Here is a 24190-nt window from a genome sequence, read left to right as displayed (position 1 = left end):
TATAAATAAATTCTAATAATTCTAAATTTGCAGGCATGTGTATCCTTCAGAAACTTTGCAGGTTTCTTGCCTGGGAGATACCTCTAATGACCTGTGCATTTTCATACAGATTTACCCAAAAAATATTGGGGAAGGGGTGAAGGGAAGGTAAAGCAAATCACTCCCTCCCCCAAATTGGAGAACTCCTCTTCCACATGAACTGCTGCACCTATCCTTCTGAAACTTGCTGGTTTCTTACTTAGGGACAACTATAGGCTGTCTGTAATTCTCAGAACAATGGTCCACAAGGAACATAGGGAGATAAGTATGTCCTCTTTTGGAGACCTCAAAATGTCAAGGCCACCCTTGCACAAAAGCCCTTGTGGCTATCACTCTGAAATTTGGAGACATGATCTCCTCTGATGGGGCAATCAATCCTGAAATGTGTATCCAATTCTTCCAAGTAATAAAAATGTTATTGGCAGTTCCCTTTAAAAGAGAATGAAAATATAAACCCTGCACCTATTTTTCTGACATTGGGCAGGTGTAATCCCCTCCTGGGGGGCTACTATGCCTGATATGGTCATCCAGTTCTGACCAAGAGAAAAAAGTTACAGTTTTTTTCTAATTTCCCATAGTAGTCAGCAGGAAGCATAAAGACGAATTTTTCCAAATATTAACTCAGGTTTGTTGCTGAGCTGAAATGGTCCAACTACAAATTGGCCCAAGCAGTAACGGGATATTTTCCAAAACACTGAATCGTGGTCTGAGTTGAAGTGGGGTGGGGGGTCAGTGCACACTTTTTATGTATGTATGTAATCTATACGCACATGCAAGCACACCACATGCACACACCACGCACGCACACACACATATATATTACAGGTGCACTTAGACACACACACACATATATATGCACATTTGTGTTACGGGCCTGTGCCCCAGATCTTTTAAGAACCTAGTAACACCCCTGGGGGCTCCTATGCTTACATTAGAGTAAGAAAGAAAGGCGTAGCTGCTAATTATGTCTTCGAAGTAACAAGTAGTTTTTCTCTAAGACATTCCTAAAATGATCAGATGAATCTTTTCTCTCAGCTGCCTGTTCTTAAAGACCTTGGTTAATGTAAAGTTGAAGGTAGCAAGGCAAGTTAAGAAGCAGGATTTAGGGTAACATACGGCCACTGAAATATTTCAAAATGTAATGTCGTTATTGTGTTCTTCTTTCTAGAAAGATGAGAAAGCAACAATAGCCAAGATGAACCGTCAGCGCGCTAATTCCATTGGCCACAACCCACCACACTGGGGAATGGATCGTTCCTTTTACAACCATCTTGGCACTAACCAAGTATCTAAGGAGATGAAAAGAATGGTGAAGATATTCACTTTTATGGAGCATGTATTACACTTGCTAACGTGTGTGTGTGTGTGTGTTTGTAAGTGTATATATAAGTATATAAGTGGCTGTGACAGTAGGGCATTATGGAGAACTGGGGGTGTAAGTCATGTGACACACGCTCAATAAGCTGTCAGCTCATAAATGGCAGGCTTCATTTTAAAAACAACTCCCCACTCCCCAGCACAACTACTGCTAGGACATAGTGACCTGGACATAAACTGTGAGTACCAACCAGGCTGTTGCACTCTGTCTCAGCATCAGCTGCTTGGCACAAGACTGAATGAAGGCAGTTTTGTTACTACCACCCCACCCTGCCCAGTTACACTAGGCAAGATTTCTCATATGGTGGTGCTGCAGAAGCTGAGATTCAATCACAGAATCACAAATAAGATAAAATTATGTGAGACTCCAGTTATTTGGGATTCTGAGTTTCAGTCTCAGCGTCTGCATCATCACTGTGTGTTAGACCTTGCTTAGTCTAACTTGGAGGGAAAACTGAAAGGAATAATAGATAGTCTGTCTGTCCATGAGTATTTTCTCCATTGCTAATTTCCACAGCAGTTTGAAAGAAACCAAATGGGGAGTAACACAAAAAGCGAAGGCAATTACTGTGGCCATAACAAAAATTCCAAAATCCATATTTATGTAATACCTTTATTAGGTCAGCTCCAAGGCCACAAAACATGTGCAAGCTTTCAAGATCTCTGGATCTCTTCATCAGGGAAGCAGGGGGTGGGCGGTGGGCGGAAATTAGGGATAGGTGAACTCTCCTGCGCCCTTTTCAGGTGCCACTCGCTGGACTCCCACTGCTTGCCTGACAGTGGTGGGCTCTTGCGACTGCCCAGCAAGAGCTTGCAGTTTCCCATTTTTTCACGAACCACCATTTTGCACAAAGTCTTGGGCATACCCATTTACAGAAACCACGATTTGCGCAAAATCGCGGCTGTAAATAGCGCAGTTTGCACAAAATTGCAGGCATAAATGGTCTAATTTGTGCAAATTGCAATTTCCATAAATGGCTATACCTGCAATTTTGCACAGAATGGCAGCTTGTGAAAAAGCAGGAAACCATGAGCTTTCCTAACTCGGCGCTCACTGAGTCAGGCAAACTCAGAGATCCGCAAGTTGGTGTCTGGGGGACCAAGCTGGCGAAAACTTGCTGAGCTCCAACCCCACAACGAATTCTTCCAACATCCCTAGTGGGAATAAGCCATTTCTTATTCCCTTCAGAACTGTGTTGCTGATGAGAGATTTTTTTCTTGAAGATAAAGAGCAGAATACACAGTTGTCTCCTTTCTGGTGCAGTAATAGGAATGCTCTTGCCTAAAGCTCTAGGGCAGGGGTTAAGGAGATAATACCCCTAAGACAGGTGGAAGTGGGTCTAGCAGTTGATGTCTGATCAGCAGTTTCTGAAGCCAAGAGTTTTCATATGCATGGATGAAGAGTACTTTCCACTTTCACCAAGGGCCAAATTTCACCAAGGGCAAATAAAAGAATATTGTGAATGTTGTTTGTGGGCTCAACTACAAGTAAAAAGCCTGTAACAACCCTGACTTCAGACTGCTGGCCATCCATCCACTGCTAGCCCCTGCCTCACCTCTGTTGGGAGTATTATCTCCTGGCTTTCCCATAAGTTCAGGAGTATCCCTACGGCTGAGCCCCAGCTTCAGAGAGGGCCTCAGTGATGGTGGCACTGTGGATTTCCTAGGAGAAATGAATTAAGGCATCACATCCAAAAAGTGGTGCAGCAAGGACTTGCTAATGCAAGAAGGACTCTACTTTGGATAACACATAGAACATTCTATCCATGAAGGAGCCCCAAGGTGTAATATAAAAATACTTAATATTTATATTGTACTCGAAGCAATTAACATAGATTATCTTAATAATACTTATACGAAGAAGTACCACTGCTACTTACCCTTTCTTCAAAGGTGGCTCAAGGTGGCATACATGCTTTTCCCCACTGCCCCAGTGTTATCCTCACAGTAACCCTCTGGTATAGATTAGGGAGAGAAAGAGTGTGTGACTGGCCCAAGATCACCCAGATACTCTTAACTCTAGAGCACACTAGTCCTATGCAGGCATTTTCCTGTTTACATATAGGGCTAAAGTGGGGAGGGGAACATTGGCATGCATATAAGCCTCGCCTCTAATGTCCCCACATGCCTAGCTGCTGGTTAGACCTTCGCGCATTGAGCACAAAGGGCTGAAAAGAGATATGTAAGCATGTCTAGCTGAACACGCTTTCAGAGCGCCCATTGTCAGAAACTCTGATAAGGCAGAGTTGAACCCACTTACAGAGATGCTTTCAGAATTCCATGCTCAACATGCAAATGTCTAACCAGAAGCTATGTGTGCAGGGACGTGCCCCTCCCCACTTTAGCCCTACAGGTGAGCAGGTGAACGCCTGCATGGGGCTACTGACTATTATCACCCACATTACAGATAGGTTGGCTGAGGCAGAGAGACAGTGGCTTCCTTAAGGCCACTCAGTGACATCATGGCTGAGCTGAGATTTGAACTGGGCATATGGTGCATGATCTGAACCAGCATGCAGAAGACAGCAGAAGAGACTTTCTCTAGATAGACTGAGTAAAACCAAAGAGGAGGCAAACAGAAACATCAACAGAAACATCAATGAATACAAAAATTGTATTCATCAACATCAAGCTGGTACTTCACACTATAGTAATGCCTGTAGAAATCCATCATTTAGAGATCAGCCATCTCCTTGTGGTGCTGGTTGATTGTGGAGGCATTGTGGAAACAATGAGAGATTATTGCACTCTTGAGGGTAGCCCATCATTAGATCGTCAGCAGAACTGAACTGAAAGCTGTGGATTCTTCTTAGCAGATACTCTGGATGGCCCATCAACCCTTCGGTAAATAGAAATGTATTGGGTTGGAGAAATCAAAGGCAGTAAGATATGAAACTTGTATCATCATTCCTTTGTGTCATAGAGCAGAGAGACTGAGGGGCCTCTGACAACAATGTCCAGAAACAGCTTAAACTGCAACTCTATGCACCATGACATTTACTTCAACATTACTATCATTGTGTTGAATGGGGCATACTAGTAAGTGTGTTTAGGATTGCAGTCTTAGAGAAGATTTTGGCTTGATATTTTGCTGTTAGAAATGAAGCAAAGAAGGGCGAGAGAGTGAGCATGTGTTTGTGCTTCTTTTCTAAATGTGAGTTAACTTCTCATCCCCTATGCAGAGTGACGAAAAGGTTTCATTGATCATCAGTTGTTGTTTTTAATGTTTTATGTGCTTACATCCCATAAAAGAGCGATCCTATCGGCCGTGGTGAATTTTGCTGTTCAGCTTCTAAACTTTGAGCTAATTTCCCACAACCTATGTGGGATGATAAATAAGTTTTATTGATTGTGAAGTGTTGTTTTAACATTGTATGTGTTTTTATGTATCTTATGCCATATTTTTTCTACTTCCAGCGGTCATTGTTCTAACCAATGGTTATAACAATAAAAATTGTATTCATTCATGTACTACCCAAACAAGGTACTATCCAATCAGGGCAGGAACCAGTTTCTTTCCTAATATGTTTACTCGCTTAAACATTTGTATTAAACAGTCTAGTCCTGAGCAGCTAGCTCACCTGCTGTATTGGGGGATATGCTGGACATATCTTAGCTTTGAAACAGACACTTGTGTGTGACGCTTCTTATGTGACATTTGCACTCATGTTATATGACTAGTATAGCTATATTATCAGGAATAATGGTTGGAGCCATTCAAAATAGCATTTCTTGCAAAACCTGGTAGAATGGATTTTGGTTTTGTAAATCTACATACACCAGAAAGATAGAAATGATGGTAAATCCTCAAATTATTTGCTGTGTAGTAGTACTGTTGAAAATAAATGAGCTTATCAGCAGAAATGTACCTGGGGACAACAAAATATTGAAAAACCAATGTCTGTTCATTTCATAACACTCTAAAATATCCTTTATTTACTGTGAGATTCAATTATTTCACATACAACCTGTCTCAGTTTTTTTGGCATATTAACTGTACATTAATAAAATAATTTACCCAATCAATCAATTTCCCTTTTAATACTGTCCCTTTCAACTTCAGTTAGAGAATGGTTTTACAAGATGTATCTTCACTGCACACTGGAATATATATTAAAAGCAACAGTACATCCAATAGGGAAATGTAAATTATGTAGTTAACTTCTTCCAGGGCTCTCCAAGTTAAGAGCATGTTTTTGAAACTGTATCTCTTTCAGCACATTATATGAGACTAAGGGTGCAGTCCTATGGGGATAGGCGGCCATCTCCAGACTTGGAGGCGACTGCCTATCCAATGCAGGGCAGGAGAAGCATGGAGGAGATTGTTACCTCTGTGCTTCTCCTGCCCTGCATTTGTGGCTAGACAGCCGATTTTATTTTAAGCCGAATCAACACTGCACGTATTTGTGGCTAGACAGATTTCGGCTGTCTAGCCATGGGAGGACAGAGCGGGGGAGGAGGCTGCCAGACAACACATAGAATGTGTCATATCGTCATTTCCACCTTCCCTGCCTTGGAACGCCCCCCGGAATGCCTCGTTTTGGCCGCTCCACACTCTTCTTCCTAGCGCAGAGCACGGGGCCATTCTGTGCTGTCTGCAAGGCAGCGCGGAAGGGGGAAGGTCGGTTCTCTGGGAACCAACCTCGGAGCGCGGGCTCCGAGGTCAGTTCCCGGAAAACCACATATCCTGTGGCCGTCTAGCCACTAGTTTTAAGACTAGTAGCCTTAGGATTGCTCCCTTAGGACTTAGGATTGCTCCTTTAGGACATATAGGACTTTTTTCTGTCTAAACATGCATAGAATTGCGCCATTAATTACGTGCAGTGTTGATTCGGCATAAAATAAAATGGGAAATGAGAAAAGCAAAGATTTCTACTGGAAGTAATTGAGTTGATCATACAGTGCTTATGTGTTTTTTGCAAACATATTGCTGTGAGTAATTCTGCGCTTACAATTATGCAGCCTAATCAGCTTGAATATATCTAGTAATATGGCTGTAAAATGAATGCTGGCGCTGTTATTTTTTTCTTACTTTGTGTTTATGTTCATGCTTTTCATACACAGTTTTGTCAAGTAGGCATACAATAATATCAGTCCAGCTGCAGCTTTTATTAGTATAGAAACCTCTCTTGGCTTTTTGGTCATGCAAACTCACAAAGCATGATGCGATTAAGGGATTCTAATCAAGCTAGCATGTAATTATAATTAGATGTTTCTTTGAATTGATGTTAGAAGGGTGCTTGCATCATCCTATTCATAGACAAAGGGTAGCTGTGCCAAGAGGTATTATGCATCATGTTGTTAATTAGAGTTCGTTATGTCTAGCTGGTGTTTCAGAAGGAAAAATTATTATTTATTGAAATATCAAACTGAGGTTTATTTTTAAAAAAGCACACCCTCCCCTTTTTTTAAGGCTATGAGCAGAAGGAATCTTATGAGCATGTGAAGACAGTGTGATGTTTCTGTTTTTGTATTTTGTCAGTTGTAAAGGGGAGGTGTTTATTTTGTGAAAATTGGATACTTCTGTGTTGTAGTTTCAGCCTCTGGGATGCTTTGAGACACACATAACATGCACTTGGCTTACATTGCCTACACTGAAAATGTGGAGATTGGTGTATCGGGAATCAGCACAGTGTTGTTGCGCTGAACATTGTACTGGTATGAAGAAGGGTTTATTTGCTTCCTTCAGCTTACAGCATTTAAAAAATGCAAGTTGCGACTAGTAATTCTGCAACTTGAATAGGGTGTGATTGTGATAAATTGGATAACTTCTCAAAAGTCAAAGTTGGTATGATAAATGCATTGTTGCTCTGGGTGTCATATTCATTTGTTTTGTCTCACCATTTTCAATCAGATTTTCCTACCTTTTGAATCACTACAAAAGCCTTCAAAACTTGTTTACCACAGATGATTCTGGGAGAAGAATGTACATCATGGAGAACAATGCTTCTATTATACTTCCTTTAAGTCTCTGACAAAACTTATCATCTGTTTCCAGCCATTATTGCCTATCATCCAGAAAGTAATGTCTTTCTAATCTCTTTCCTACTTCTTCAAATAGTGAAGCTTTATGTTTCTTTTGTAGTTTTTTTTATTACACCTCCATGCAATTATATAATGCGCCAGGAAGGCCCAACAGCATATGAAACATGTTGTTGTTGTTGTTCAGTCGTGTCCGACTCTTCGTGACCTCATGGACCATAGCATGCCAGGCCTTCCTGTCCTGCGCTGTCTCCCGGAGTGTGCTCAAGTTCATATTCATTGCATCGGTGATGCTATCTAGCCATCTCATCCTCTGCCGTCCCCTTCTCCTTTTGCCTTCAGTCTTTCCCAGCATCAGGGTCTTTCCCAGAGAGTTTTCTCTTCGCATTAGGTGGCCAGAATATTTGAGCTTCAGCTTCAGGATCTGTCCTTCCAATGAGCACTCAGGGTTGATTTCCTTTAGGATGGACTGATTTGACCTCCTTGCTGTCCAGGGGACTCGTAAGAGTCTTCTCCAGCACCACAGTTCGAAAGCATCAATTCTTCGGCGCTCAGCCTTCCTTATTGTCCAGCTCTCACAGCCATACATTACTACTGGGAAAACCATAGCTTTGATTAGACGGACCTTTGTCGGCAAGGTGATGTCTCTGCTTCTGACTATGCTGTCTAGGTTTGCCATAGCTTTCCTCCCAAGGAGCAAGCGTCTTTTAATTTCATGGCTACAGTCACCATCTGCGGTGATCTTGGAGCCCAAGAAAGTAAAATCTGTCACTGCTTCCATTTCTTCCCCTTCTATATGCCAGGAAGTGATGGGGCCAGATGCCATGATCTTCGTTTTTTTAATGTTGAGTTTCAAACCAGCTTTTGCACTGTCCTCTTTCACCCTCAACAAGAGGCTCTTTAGATCCTCTTCGCTTTCTGCCATTAGGGTGGTATCGTCTGCATATCGGAGGTTGTTGATAATTCTCCCAGCAGTCTTAATTCCGACCTGTGATTCATCCAACCCGGCATTTCTCATGATGTACTCTGCATATAAGTTAAATAAGCAGGGTGACAATATGCAGCCTTGTCGTACTCCTTTCCCAGTTTTGAACCACTCGGTTGTTCCATGTGTGGTTCTTACTGTTGCTTCTTGACCCTCATACAGGTTTCTCAGGAGACAGGTAAGGTGGTCTGGTACTCCCATCACTTTAAGAATTTGCCACCGTTTGTTGTGATCCACACAATCAAAGGCTTTAGTGTAGTCAACGAAGCAGAAATAGACATTTTTCTGGAATTCTCTTGCTTTCTCCATGATGCAGCGAATGTTGGCGATTTGATGTCTAGTTCCTCAGCCTCTTCGAAACTCAGCTTGTACTTCCGGTAGTTCTCGGTTCGCATACTGCTGAAGCCTAGCTTGTAGGATTTTGAGCATCACCTTACTGGCATGTGAAATGAGCGCAATTGTGTGGTAGTTTGAACACTCTTTGGCGTTTGCCCTTCTTTGGAATTGGAATGTAAACTGACCTTTTCCAGTCTTGCGGCCATTGTTGAGTGTTCCAAATTTGTTGGCATATTGAATGCAGCACTTTAACAGCATCATCTTTTAGGATTTTAAATCGCTCAGCTGGAATACTGTCATCTTCACTAGCATTGTTGTTAATAATGCTTCCTAAGGCCCACTTGACTTCACTGTCTAGGATGTCCGGCTCAAGTTCAGTGACTGCACTATCATGGCTATCAGGGACATTCAGATCTTTCCTGTATAGTTCTTCTGTGTATTCTTTCCACCTCTTCTTAATCTCATCTGCTTCTGTTAGGTCCCTGCCTTCTTTGTCCTTTATCATGCCCGTCTTTGCACAAAACGTTCCCTTGAGATCTCCAATTTTCTTAAAAAGATCTCTAGTCTTTCCCAATCTGTTGTTTCCCTCAATTTCTTTGCATTGTTCATTTAAGAAGGCCTTCTTGTCTCTCCTTGCTATTCTCTGGAACCCTGCATTCAATTGGATAAATCTTCCCCTTTCTCCCTTGCTTTTCGCTTCCCTTCTTTCCTCAGCTACTTGTAAAGCCTCCTCAGACAGCCACTTTGCTTTCTTGCATTTCTTTTTCTTGGGGATGGATTGAGTTGCTGCCTCCTGAACAATGTTATGGACCTCCGTCCATAGTTCCTCAGGCACTCTGTCTATCAGGTCTAATCCCTGAAATCTATTTGTCACCTACACTGTATATTCATAAGGGACATGATTTAGGTCATACCTGAATGGTTTAGTGGTTTTCCCTATGTTCTTCAATTTAAGCTGAAATTTTGCAACAAGAAGCTCATGATCTGAGCCACAGTCAGCTCCAGGTCTTGTTTTTACTGCCTGTATAGAGCTTCTCCATCTTTGGCTGCAAAGGACATAATCTGATTTCGATATTGACCATCTGGTGATGTCCATGTGTAGAGTCGTCTCTTGTGCTGTTGGAAAAGAGTGTTTGCTATGATCAGCGTGTTCTCTTGGCAAAACTCTATTAGCTTTTGTCCTGCTTCATTTTGTACACCAAGGCCATGCCTGCCTGTTATTCCGGTGATTTCTTGACTTCCTACTTTAGCATTCCAATCCCCTATGATGAAGAGGACATCTTTTTTTGGTGTTAGTTCTAGAAGGTGTTGTAGGTCTTCATAGAACCGATCAACCTCAGCTTTTTTGGCCTCAGTGGTTGGGGCATAGACTTGAATTACTGTGATGTTGAATGGTTTGCCTTGGATTCGTACTGAGATCATTCTATCATTTTTAAGATTGTACCCCAGTACTGCTTTTCCCACCCTTTTGTTGACTATGAGTGCTACTCCATTTCTTCTAAGGGATTCTTGCCCACAATAGTAGATATGATGGTCACCTGAATTAAATTTGCCCATGCCTGTCCATTTTAGTTCGCTGATTCCCAAGATGTCGATGTTCAATCTTGCCATTTCATGTTTGACCACCTCCAGCTTACCTTGATTCATTGACTTTACATTCCAGGTTCCTAAACAATATTGTTCTTTACAGCATCGGATTTTCTTTTCCCCACCAGACACATCCACAGCTGAGTGTCCTTTCGGCTTTGGCCCAGCCGCTTCACTCTTTCTGGCGCTACTTGGAAATTCCCTCTGCTCTTCCCCAGTAGTATATTGGACACCTTCCGACCTGAGGGGCTCATCTTCCGCCGTCATATCTTTTAGCCTTGTGATACGTTCCATGGGGTTTTCTTGGCAAGAATCCTGGAGTGGGTTGCCATTTCCTTCTCCAGTGGACCACATTTTGTCAGAACTCTCTACCATGACCTGTCCGTCTTGGGTGGCCCTGCACGGCACAGCTTATGGCTTCACTGAGTTACGCAAGCCCCTTCACCACAACAAGGCAGTGATCCATGAAGGGGATACGTAACATAGTAAATGCAAAAGACTTTTATGTACAAGCAGCCAGTGTTGGTATCTCTAATCTCCATTGTGGCAAACAACTCTTGAGCTGCCAGCTCTTCCCTTTTCCTTGTAATTTTACACCCACGTGTTGTCCGTCAGATCACTGGTAGCTAACCTGCTTGTAAGTTTACAAATAGTACTCCAACAGTGATCTACGCCAATCCCAAATCAAATTGGAAAGCCATGAGCATGGGCTATTCTCATAGAACTAGAAGCTAATGTGGTAGTATGCTGAAGTCACAAGTGGTGTGGTAACATAACTCATGACAATGGCTCACCACATGGCAACGTTTCGAAGCGAAGACTAAGCCAGGAAGCGGCAGGTTGCTACCACACTTTTATGGAGACATATTGGAGCACTCACAAAGAGGATCCCCACTCAATCCATATTCCACACGCCCTGGCACAGCTGCTTTAAATATCTTTGTTTTCAAAGGCAGGAGATCCTGTTCATGTCTCATTTGACCCTTATGGCTTCCTCCAGTGCCCCTGAGCTGTTTTATTTGAAGAGAAAGCACACACTTATTTCAAATTTCACCTTAGTCAAAATGCAGTGACAACTTAGGGACGGGCAGAATCCCCTGGAGAAGCTTCACTATTCTTATTGAAAGTCTGTTGACTTCCCTCGAAATTCCTAGAATTCCAAATTCAGTTGGCTTTCATTTTAGACAAAATTTCAATGACATCTCCATGGTATAGATTTTCCTGAGGAGAAGCACTACTGTGCCCTTAAAACAGCATTGAGTGGTGGTGAATGTCCATCAGTGGTGGAACAGTCTCTGTTCTTGTAGCAGTGTCCTTTGTTGCCATGGTTTCCTTGATGGTGGTGATGTGTTGTCCCTAGTTCTTTTTCCAGGAGTCTCAGCACAGAGCAATTAAGAGGATACCTCCTTTACATTAATTAGCTAAAGTGGAAGGGATCTGGATGTGATTGATATTGAAATTGTGTACAAACTTGAGTGTGGCCAGAAATCCACCCAGTAGCTTTATGGAAGTCTCTGGTCTCAGCTGGATTCACTGTTGTTTTTAGGGTCCCCTTTTCCAGTCCAAACAAAACAGAGTGCACCCAAGACAAACTAATATTTACTAAGTTACAAAGAATCATATTTTTAGCATATGTCTGTGAGATATACTGCGGAGTTCAGTTCCCACTCCTCTTTTTTTTTTCCTCCTTAGCTGGTGTCAAGTTTTTTAACATAAGTATGGAGATATTTTTATAGTACTGTCTTGCAGCAATGAGCAATTGCTGTTCCCAAGGTAACTCAGAAAGTGTTGGCAACTTTGAATGTTCTGCTACTAGGGCCATAACCAAGGTGGGGGCCAGTGGCTTCACTGGGGCACCTGCAGCAGTGATTTGCCTGACCTTTTTAATATATGTATATACATACCTTTTAATTTGTGAATTAAAACACACACACACACACCAAGAGCTTGTTTTAGAATAGGAAAATGTCTGGGTTGTCTAATGCTCCTAAAAGTGGTGGTGTTTCAAGCTTTATCCACCCAGTTGTTCTCACCCAAGATTTGTGGAGACCCGTTCTACAGGGAGGCATTGACGTAGTTCAAAAATGTGTTTTCTTGAATTTGCATCTACTCCTTCTCTGGAACAAGTAGCCAATTAATGTGGTGTAGACTTGATATCGATGTTACTTTTGTTAGGCAAATGTGTAATCTTAAAACACATTGATTTGGCTATGTAGGTGGAGTCTTGGGACATCAACAAGTTTCCTTACTTTAAAAAAAAATCCCTTAAGCTTACGTGCAGATGTGATGGTGCGAAGGAGTGAAGTTTTTTTTTTCCCCTCAAAAAAAAAGTCATCCCAAAACAATCTGCTTTCTCATGAGTAAGCCTCATTGAAGAGAATGGGATTTACTTCTGAGCAGACTTGTATATCAGCCTGTTTTCAGCTAGTTGTCTCTTGAGGCAAAGAAATAAAAAGGACAAAGGAAAGAATTGGGACCGCCTGAAATGAGGTTCCAAACTTTATTTTTTCCAAGGCAGCGGGAGAGGAAGCAGCACTGCATTCACTCTTCAGTTCACTGGGCAGGGCAAAGAGAGAGAAGAAAGAGAGCACATAGGAGAGTAGATAGCAGAAATGTGTGTGTGTTATTCACAGATTCACACCTACGCACATACGGATTAGCAAATACTATTTAAAATAAACGATCTTGGTCAGCAGAGGATGAAGCCAAAAGGAATGGGTTAAGTCCTCTCCTCCATGAGAGGAGGTAACCCATTCCTGTCGGGCCCACCCTTCGCTGACACAACTTTCCGTTCCTCTGAAGCCACTTCCATTCCCCCACCCCCTGGCCCCCAGTAGTACCAGAAGTTTAGGACGCACTGTGCCCCAAAACACAGGGAAATCACAATAAAGGAAAAATGCATCACAAAATGACTTCACGAAAATGTAGTTTTTACAGCAAGAAAACCTGGGACTGATACAGATTGGGGGTAATGTCATGTGTCATGCCCATGTGTGAGGCGCAGTAGTACTGCAGTAAATTCCCCATGTAGACTGGGTCTCCAGATGGATTTTTCACAGTCACTAGCACCTTGCTGAAGTCATCTGGGGAAAAATCCCCTTTAGCTACTACGATTGTGAGCATGGCAAGGTGTTTAAAGGGGGTATAAGGGCTTTGAGGTTTTTGCTTTCTTTGTGCCCTACACCTGAGTTTCATCTTCTCTTTCAGCTCTAGGATTCTGAGAGGAGAAGTAGTGCCCCTTTGAAGGTGTGGGCAATATACATGCAGTATGATCATCCTTATTTATTTTCTATCCCTTATTTCAGAGTCTATTGAAAAGTGATTCTTGCCTACAACTTCAGTAAGGCTCTTTGTGTAATCCTAAGCATGTTTACTCAGATGTATGGCTTGCTGTGTTCAGTGGGGCTTACTCCCAGCTACAGATGCACAGGTACCTGGAGCTCTAATTGCAGCTCTAATCCTTAAGTCTCTATTTCTTCTACCTCCCTGACCAGTATACAGTTCTACCTCTTCCTGGTCCAGAGCAGTAGCGTATCAGCAAAGGCTTTCTGCACATGGAGCTTTTATCCAGCTATTGAGATGGCTCCCTCATGGACGTTTGCGGGCTCTTTACATGACGCCATGTCCCTCCAGGGTGTTTCCTGCACTAAATGCCCTTTGTTCCGTTTTTAAATAGATCACAATGGAGATTACTCCATTGTGTTCCGCTTGAGTTCCCTCCGTGTAAAGAGGAAAAGTGGCAGGAAGAGGAGCAAGATCAATGAAAGATAATGGAAGACTCAGATACAGGGAGAAGGAGGGGGAAAGGAAGCATGTGAAAAAGGAGTCTGTGATCCTGCATTTAAAATGGAAGCAGAAAGCCCCATTTTAAATGCAGGATTTTAGGCTGGTGTAGAGATGCTCAAAGAGACACATAGAAAGAGCACTTGGCTTCAACTGCCAGTTGCCCTCAAACTGCAGAAGTGAGAGGAAATGCACCCAGGCCTCTGTAAGCAGCCAGAGGAACACGGGCTGCTCAGACAGTTACAGCATCCAAGCAAGAACAAGCAAGGGAAGATCAGCCAGGTCCCAACTGTTTCCATCTCACCACTTTGTTCTGACATTTGAAACTGTTCTTTTTCCTCTACCTTTTCCCTCCATTCTCCTCCCCCTTGTGTGTCTTATCTTTTAAGGTTTGTAAGCCTGAGGATGGAGCGCTCTCTCTCTCTCTCTCTCTCTATGTAATTATTAATGTGAGCAGGTATAAGAGCCAATACTTTTCTGCAAAGCAGAAAAAAAATACCATTTTCTTAAAGGCACCTTTTGGGCATGGATTACATAGACTCCAGGTAATAAGTTCATCAAGGCTGCATGAAATAGCTGCAAATCCAACCATTACATGAAAAAAAAAAACCATAGAAGTGAATGGGTAACAAGTGTACATGGCTGCACTGGATTGCAGCCAGTGGGTTTCTTCATTAGTTGAATTTGACATGAAGTCTGTTGCCTAGCAAAGCAGAATGTCCAGCTTAAATGCGCTACTAATTCATACTTAGCTATTTTGTTTTTTTGTGACTTTTTATAGTTAATTTTCATGTTTACTTCTTTTTAAACCACCTCTTTTTATTAGAGGAAATGTATAAATATATTAAGAGAGTAATCCTATGCCCCTTAGACAGCTTCTGAGGGGGCCATAGGACTCAGCAGTTCTCTGAGGCCGGAGCCAGACCTTTGACCACAGAGGAGGAAATCCAGCTGTGGATCTCCTCACCTCTACCTTCCCAGCCACTGCAGGAAGCCCTGCTGCAGCACCCTCTCCGGCCTCAGGAAGGGAAGAAACTGGTGTGTTGGGAGCAAGCCAGTGGGCTAGGAGGGGAGAGGCCATGGATCCGTTGGACTGTGCTCTAAATAATAAATACATAAATAAATGTTCTTCTCTATAATTGGAAAATGTGTCTGAAATGCCTTACGCAGCTTGGGTATTGCCAGCCCTTTTCACAGTGCCACAGATCACTATAATGACTTTGTTTTATTTTGGCTTTTAAGTATTCATTTATTGTTACATTTACATCCTGTTACATTTATTTTCCTCCAAGGAGCCCATGGCAGCATACATGACCCTCCTCCTCTCCATTTTATCCTCACAACAACCCTGTGAGGTAGGTTTTGCTGAGAGTCAATGACTGACCCAAAGTCACCCAGCGAGCTTCATGGCCAAGTGGGGACAAGAATCCAGATCTCCCAAGTTTCAGTCCAACATTCTAACCACTACACCACACTAGCACCTAATTCAATTATAAGTTCCAGATTATGCCATTATTAGAGCCAGATCTAGTCAACACGTCAGAGGGCACATACCATGTTCTAAATCACTTGTAGGATAGTACTAAATTAGACAACAAATCAAAGGGTCTTTTTTAACTGCTCGTACCAAAAGTCCAAGAATTTCAGAACAATATGTCAGCCCTGATTTCATGTAGAATCAAAAGCACCCATAGCATTCTCTGGAATGATTAACTGGCTGGGTTGAACTTGTATCAACATCATCCTTTCCCACTCATTGCTTTAACTGCTAGTGCTCATATTTAAAAGCCTGGGAAAAACAAGTTTCTTTTATCAATACCTGATTTATACTTTTTACATTATATTACTTTGTATTCTGAATGAAATCTGTTAAAATGACATGCCCATATGTGTAAAGGCAACTGAGAGACAAAAGTGTTGAATTTTGGTTTCCCATTTTTTATTTAAAATACTTTTAGGCCGCCTTTAAGGGTTAAAACTCTCTCAAGCCAGCTTCCATAATAAAATATAAAGAACAATTAATATAAAATATTTTAAAAGCTGGTGACAATAGTAAAACGTCCAACATAAAAAATAATAAAAACCCATAAATAATTACAATTAAAACCCCTCAGCAGTCCAATAAACACAACTAAAAAAGACAAAAAGAACAAATGGATCTTTTGAGCTTTCCTAAAAGCCTGAAACCCAGCCAGTGAGGCATTGCACAGGCATGGCATCAGTGCAGAAAAGGCCCTCCCCTTCGTGTCTGCCAACTGCACTGCTCTCCATGGCTGCCAGCCTCACTACTCTCCCATGAAGCGGGGTGAATCCCCCACCTCACATGGCAGAGCAGCAAATTACGTGCTCCCACCCTGTCAGGAGGACCCCCCATGGATGGTGCCAGGTGAGCAGTCGCTCTGGAGAGCCCCACTGCTGTTCTCCTACTGTAACATTTGCCACAGCGGGAGAGTGGAGCTGACAGGCCTCTCCAGAGCTGCCACCTGCCTGCCAGCACTACAGCAAGTACTTCAGAGTGTTCAGCCAGCCCTGCTTTCCCGTGGTAGCAAATGCTGGCCACAGTAAGAGGATGGTCAGTAGAGCTCTCCAGAGCAGCCACCTGTCCTCTGGCTTGCTCTGAGAATTCTCTCAGAGTGAGCCGGTGGGTGGGCAGGCTCTCTAAAGAGCCATGTTGGCTGTAAAAAGTGGCCAGTGCATCTCTCCAGACAGCTGGCCAGGCCCAAATGCCTAGCTGTGAGGTGCTCCTTCCTCAGAGCCAGGCATTGTGGGGGGGGGGGGTGTCCCTGGAGATTGCTTCTCTCTCTCTCTCTCTCTCTCGTTCTCTCTCAGCCTAATCTACCTCACAGGGGTGTAATGAGTGTGTAAGAGGGGAAAAACCATGTTCACAGTCCTGTGCTCCTTGGAGGAAGGGCAGGATATAAATGTAATAAATACAAACATTTGTCTGTTCTTTCTGTCATTGATTTTCCAAAGACTTTGTTTTTAAAAGATTAATTAGAACATGTATCACTTCTGTTGATTATTATAGCACTAAACTCCTCTGAGGCCTTATTCACACATAGCAATAGTGGTGTGGGAGCCGCTTCCCTGACGCAAGGTCCCACGGCATTGTAGTAGGCATTTGTATTGATATTTCTCCTTGCTCATCAATCTTCCAGCCCTGAGCCTAGGGTGTACACTCTGAAGAGTTCCTTTATATAATTCGTATTGGTATATGTTGTGTACATTCACATATCATATCAATGTAACACATATTTGCCACAGCGGGAGTAACATGTCATATCAATATACTCCCTCCCCCAAGTTCATATATAATTCTGAATGCACTCAGCAAAACAGTGACTGGCATATGTCAGTGATTACTTCAGCTTTTATTTTTTCAGAGCAATCATCCAAATCCATCTATTAGTCGGCCAGTATTTGACCACATAGTTGGTAAGCACACAGGGAAAAATAGACCACAGTGTTCCTGTGAAAGAGTTCCTGATAAAGTACCCTTAGCATGCATGCAGATGACGTATGGCAAAGCAGCCTGAGCAAGCAGTTTTGTTCCCTTTACATTGAAGTTTCCAAAACAGTTCTGTGCCTGACCGATAACTGATAATATTACCTTCTCTTGACATGATACTTATTACTATTAGTATTATATAATGTTGACAAATGAATGTCCCCTAAATGTTTCTGTATTAAATGTAGTGCTTCAGAATTCTTCATTGCACTCACAGTCATTCTGCTGGCTAATTTGTATTTCTTCTTCTAATCTTCCTTTCAGGGTTTTGAAGATCCAAAAGACAAGTAAGAGAAAAAACTTGATTCATTCTTTTTTACCTTAATGTGAAATTTGTAAAGTTTGCCACCTGCAAAACATTGGCTTGGATCCAATGGTGTCCTCCTGCCAGTGGAACAGGAACCACTGGTGGAAGGGATTTCTCTCCCCCCCCCCGCAGCCCCCTGCTTGCCCGCTCCCCAAATCTGCTCTGGAGGGTTGGGGGTCTGTATGGGGGAGGAGAGGAGAGGATGGGGATTTAAGCCATAGAGAATACACTCTCATATTCATGTTTCCCCTTAAGTCACAGTTTTCCCCACTAAATACTTGTTTGGTGCTAGAATACAGTACAAGCTTATAAAGTCTATACAATAAACATAGAACCCTAACATCCCCCACCCTCCCACTGACTTTATCTCTTGTTATTTAATATAGCTTTAATGAGCTACATTTTTTTAAAAGCAACAACCTGAAAAATATACAAATGGGTGGCTCCCTGCAAACATGAAATGAAAAGAGGGAGGAAAAAGAAGCAAGGGTGGAGGATTTGCCTCGGCTGAATCACTATCTCTCAGCCTTACCTAACTCACAAGGTTGTTGTGGTGATCAAATAAAGTAACCCTGTATTCCTGATGGACTCTATCTCAAGATGGAAAGCAAGCAGTGTTTGTTTTCAAGTCCATTCATTCTCTCCAACATATGTAGAATATCAGCCAGAGCAGCCTTTTTTCAACAGTGAAGGAGGAGGTTAATAGGTAGGTGAAGCGTAGAAATCTCCTGCATCACCTCTGAAAGTCAGAGATATTGCAGATTAACTGCATACAGAATTTGCTTCCTGTGAGGTACTGTAAAAGTACTTCATTTTGGATGAGGGAGCCCTTGTAGTTTTCTGACTATGAAGAACCTTAGATTTGCCAGAAGGAGCTGTTTCTGGGATGTGATTGATTGGTCACAACATAAGCCGAGCTTGTAGCCAGAATGGGCTGCTTCTGCAGCTTATAGCACTGCTGGGCAGCTGCTGATCCAAAGGACAGGGGGAGGAGGAAGAGGATGGTCAGTAGCAGGGCCCTGCCGATCCTTTGGATAGGCATGGGCTGGCCCAGACAGCAGTGGTGGTGAGAAGGAGGAGGAGCTGTAGATAAATCACTGCCTATTTGCTCACTGGCCTTCTGCCTGCCAAGCAAACAAGTGGTAGCCATGATGAGAAAGAATCTGAGGGGCAATAGCAGCTGGTGACAGACGTGGTGAAAAGGAAATCTCAGTGAGGGAGGGAAGCTCATACGGCTCATCTCTTGCCCAAGGGCCCTCAAAAACCTGGAGCTGGCACTCATCGGTAGCTTAATAATTGATTGCCAGCTTCTGTAGCTGCCGTGCTATGGAAATAAGAATAATACAGAAGACCAAGGAAAGAGCTGCGTGCCCCATTTACAACATTTCCTGTCTAAATACAAGTGCCAGTGATGTCCGAAGACATATCTACACCACAGGATATGAATAATCATCCCACTTTCTAGGAACTGTAGTTCTGTGTGAGGCAAGGCTTAGAGATATTTAACAAGAGAATTCTCAGCACCCTCACCAAACTACAATTTCCAGGATTTGTCAGAGGAGCCCATGTTATAAAACTAATATAAGTTTGTAATCTAAATAGTTCCAGAGACTCCCAGCTGAAAAATCAGGAGATACCAGCACATGTGTTCTCTTACCCATAATGGTGAAAGACAGTCATGGTTGATTTGCCCACATCAGGAACAACAGAGGTGGACTACAGAAGAGAATTGATTTGATATATTACTTCCAGGATATATGAAAGAAGGGGGAATATGAAGAAACCTGCTCTAGCACGTCTAAAAACAAAATTAAGGTGCTTCAAAATGACCATTGCGACAACAACAAAATCAGTGCTTTTGAAAGTGTGCATTCAAGTTCAGCGCTTTCAACATAATCGTTTTCTTCTCATTTTTCCTACTCTCAACAAATCTTCCTGATAGAATAAATATCTATCCTTTTCCTCATAATTCTTAATTTATTTTGGTTTCATAAGACTAAAAGCTATATAAAATGACTGTGGTTACACCCATTATATGAAGTTTAATTTGGAATCATTTTCCAGGAAATACCCTTCTTTTGCTAATGTACCCAACAACTCATTAACAAAGGCAATTCCCTCTAAGTGTCTGAGTCTGTTTGGGGTCTTTTACCAGTTTAGACTGCCTCAAATTAGTAAACTCATTTATGTGTGAAAGATATTTTTTATAGCCCAAGAATCTTTCGTGTGACATGAAAATTCCTTCTTGATTTATTCGACAATAGCTTCTATTTAAAGTTCCTTGTGTAATGAAAAAAAACAGATGAATGCCCTAGACTCCACCATTTTTCCCAGGAAAAGGGCCTACCTTGGATTATATTACCCCTCTGTAAACATATTTTATCTAGATTTATGAACAATAAAACTGACTTTAATCAGACATACCAGACTGAATGTTTGGATTGCTGCTGTCTATAACTGGTGTACACCAACTATTTGCAGTGGCATCTGAGATTTGCAATGGCATCTGAGGAATTTCGGGAACCAGTTATATAAGGCAGGAGTGGGATGGGAGAGAGAAAGAGAGCTCCGGATTTATCACTAGTGCTGTTTCCTAATTAAGGATATTTGTTAAAGTAGCATTTTTATTGCCAGAAATGCCAGAAAAGACGTAGTGCATTTTGTTTAGCTATGGGGATCTGAGACAAATAATTCAAGATCTGGGCTGTGCAGTTGTTTCCTGCCATTTATTAAAACATCATGTGGTTTGCACTAAATTAGAACCTTTATGGGATGGAGGTATAGCTTTGGAGCTTCCACAAAGACATGAGGTAGAATGTTTTAGGTTCTCTTCCATGTGTTTGTGGGGAAACTTTTCAATGCAAGTCAGTGGACGATGTAAACTGCGTCACCCTCTATATTTCCTTACTATCCTGTGCACGTTTAGACCAAAAAAAGCCAACTCTCAGCATTCCCGAGCTGAGAGTTTTAGGACTTTTTTCTGTCTAAACATGCATACGATTGCACCCTTAGCTCGATTATTTAGACACAGTCATTTGTTATTAAATCTACAAGCATTCATTTTCTTAAGTCTGATTCCAGTGATATTTTTTGACATGTTCAAGTCACTATGCAATGTTTATACTGTTTCGCTTTTGCATAGTGACTATTCCATTTGACTGTGATGCAATGACAGGTGGTATTTACTGCCGTGGGTGTGGTAAATTACTGTGGTACAATACATTTGGTCTTATTTTTTGCTCCTGGGTTTTGAACCAAACCACACAGAAATATCATATCTGAAAGATTATGGGTATAGTCTATGAAGCAGTATCTTGACATTCATTGGGCTACATAAGGCAGTATCCAGTGCAACTTGAGTTACCTATTAGTGGCGGTGACACTAGCTACCTATTAGCTACCAAGCCATATTCAAGATCTTTCTGTTGGCATAATAAAACCCTGAGTAGCTTGGGACTAGATTACTTGGCAGATCACCTTGCCTGATATAGTCCTGTGTGATCACTAAGTTCATTGGAGGAGGCCTTGCTGGTTGTACCATGATCTGCAAATTGCCATCTGGTGGCAACCCAGAAGTGGGCCTTCTCTGTGGTGGCTCCCGCCTTATGCCAACTGTGAAATGTTTTAGGCACCTGTTAAGGACCCATCTCTTTACCCAAGCCTTTCCTGAATTATTCTGCTACCCTGTTGGGATCATAGGAAGCTGCATTATACTGAATCAGACCATTGGTCCATCTAACCCAGTACTGTCGACACTGACTGACAGTGGCTCCCCAGAGTTTCAGGCAGGAATTTTTCCATCTCCCTACCTGGAGATGCCAGGAGTTGAACCTGGGACCTTCTGTGTGCAAAGCATGTGCTCTGCCACTGAGCTATGATCACTCTGTCCTGTTAGTCTGCTTAATTATGTATTGTAATCTGTTTCTGTAAACCGCTTAGAGGTATCCTTTGATATGGTAAGTGGTATATACATTGATTTAACAATCATAATCATAATTAATGATAATAATGTACAGTCAGGGCCAGAAATATTGGAACAAGGATAACAGTTTTGGCACTTGGCCTTTGTAGACCACCACATTGAACTTGAAGGGAAACACACCCAGAAGGGAGCGAAGTCAGGACTTTGAGCTGTAATTCAAGGGGTTTGACAAAAGTGGGGCACTAACCATTCAGGAAGGACAGCCAGTGGCATACACCCCCCCCCCAATCATTGGTGGCTCATAAGTAATGGAACGAATGGCTGACAAGCAGCTGCATGGCCAGGTGTGGCCTCTTTCCTGGATACTCCATGACCAATCAAGCAAATAAAAGGCCTGGATGTGGTTCTGAGTGTTACATGTGCATTTGGTAGCTGTTCACTGGAACTCCCAACATGAGGTCCAAAGAGGTGTCCATGGAGTGAAGGAGGCCATCATTAGGCTGAGGAAACAAAATAAACCCATCAGAGAGATAGCAAAAACATTGGGAGTGGCCAACACAACAGTTTGGAACATCCTGAAAAAGAAGGAATTAACTGGCAAGTTCAGCAACAGCAAAAGGCCTGGAAGACCACGGAAGACAACTAAAGTGGATGACCACAGAATTCTGCTCATGGTGAAGAGGAACCCTTTCACAACATCTAGCCAGGTCAAGAACACTCTTGCGGAGGTAGGCATGTCATTGTCAACATCTACAATCAAGAGACGGCTTTATGAATGTAAATACAGAGGCTTCACAACAAGGTGCAAACCACTGGTAACGCTCAAGAACAGAAAGGCCAGATTAGCCTTTGCCAGCAAACACCTAAAAAAGCCTGCTCAGTTCTGGAATAAGATTCTTTGGACTGATGAAACCAAGATTAACTGATGGGAAGAGAAAAGTATGGAGAAGGAAAGGAACAGCTCATGATCCAAAGCATACCACATCATCTGTCAAACATGGTGGAGGCAGTGTTATGGCATGGGCATGTATGGCTGCCAGTGATGACCTGACTGCTGATAAAAGCAGCGGGATGAATTCTGAAGTGTATAGGGCTATACTTTCTGCTCAGATTCAGCCGAATGCTGCCAAACTGATAGGATGCCGCTTCATACTGCAGATGGATAATGTCCCAAAACATACAGGAAAAGCTCCCCAAGAGTTTCTGAAGGCAAAGAAGTGGGATGTTCTTCACTGGCCAAGTCAGTCACCTGATCTCAACCCAATAGAGCATGCTTTTCACTTCCTGAAGACAAGATTGAAGGCAGAAAGACTCACAAACAAGCAGCAGCTGAAGGCAGCTGCAGTAAAGGCCTGGCAAAGCATCTCAAGGGAGGACACTCAGCATTTGGTCATGTCCATGGGCTCCAGACTTCAGGCAGTCATTGACTGCAAAGAATTTTCATCCAGGTATTAAAGGCGATCCTTAAGTTTGAAATGATGTTGGTTTGTTCCACTACTTATGAGCCACCAATGCTGGGTGTGTGTGTATGCCACTGGCTGTCCTTCCTGAATGGTTAGTGCCCCACTTTGGTCAAACCCCTTGAATTACAGCTGAAAGTCCTGCCTTCGCTTCCATCTGGGTGAGTTTCCTTTCAACTTCAATGTGGTGGTGTACAGAGGCCAACTGCCAAAACAGTTATCCTTGTTCCAATATTTCTGGCCCTGACTGTAACTTACATTGTGCTAGCATGAGGGACCTCTAGTGCAACATGAATAGTATTAGCTGGCATAATGGGATTTCCCAGAAAACCTGCAGCTCCAGCTAACGCTATTAGCATTATGCTAGAGGTCCCTTACGGTAGCACAATATCATTGACGTTAGTGCTTGTGTCACCTTGGATACTGCCACAAAGTGGAATTGGATTATTGAGCTTTGGGTTGTGCTGTGGTTTTGTTTCAGTGGAGCTCTAATATATTTCTTCTGTTCCACTTGATGAAATGTCAAGCTAGACCCTTGTTACTCTCAGTGTCTCCAGGGCACCATTTATTATCAGATATGCAAAGATCCCATGGACTTATTCTGGAGTTAGGAGTACTATTTCTGAAGAGGTTAATACCATTTCTGAATAGAGGTTAATAGCAAAGCCTTCCTCTTTAGACTAAGAGGCTGGCAAAGGAGAACAAGGTAGGAAACATTTGATATGATCTCTGTGTTGCTATAATGAAGTGGAATGTTTCGATATAAAACCAGAACAGCACCACTGAGAAATAAGAGGGAGATAGGAGCATGCTCGGGTGAACCCTGAGTTATGCAGAAGTACAAAACATTTCTTTTTTTACCCCAAAGGGGGAAATTCTCCCTCCCCCCTGAAAAAAATGGCTC

At 42.5% G+C, this 24190-nt stretch overlaps 1 protein-coding gene across 1 annotated transcript in view; it reads left to right on the top strand.

Annotated features, from left to right (window-relative positions):
- Positions 1–24190, top strand: part of ADCY5 (adenylate cyclase 5) — a 333434-nt gene that overhangs the window by 243574 nt on the left and 65670 nt on the right. Inside the window, exons 8-9 of the mRNA XM_084807397.1 lie at positions 1208–1348; positions 17862–17884. Coding sequence (XP_084663523.1) covers positions 1208–1348; positions 17862–17884 — 164 coding nt within the window. The remainder of the gene's footprint in view (positions 1–1207; positions 1349–17861; positions 17885–24190) is intronic.

The sequence above is a fragment of the Heloderma suspectum genome, chromosome 1, assembly GCF_057233095.1.
Source record: "Heloderma suspectum isolate Gila_16-S chromosome 1, 16-S_ref, whole genome shotgun sequence".
NCBI classification, from domain to species: domain Eukaryota; kingdom Metazoa; phylum Chordata; class Lepidosauria; order Squamata; family Helodermatidae; genus Heloderma; species Heloderma suspectum.
This window is presented reverse-complemented; position numbering and strand designations above follow the sequence as displayed.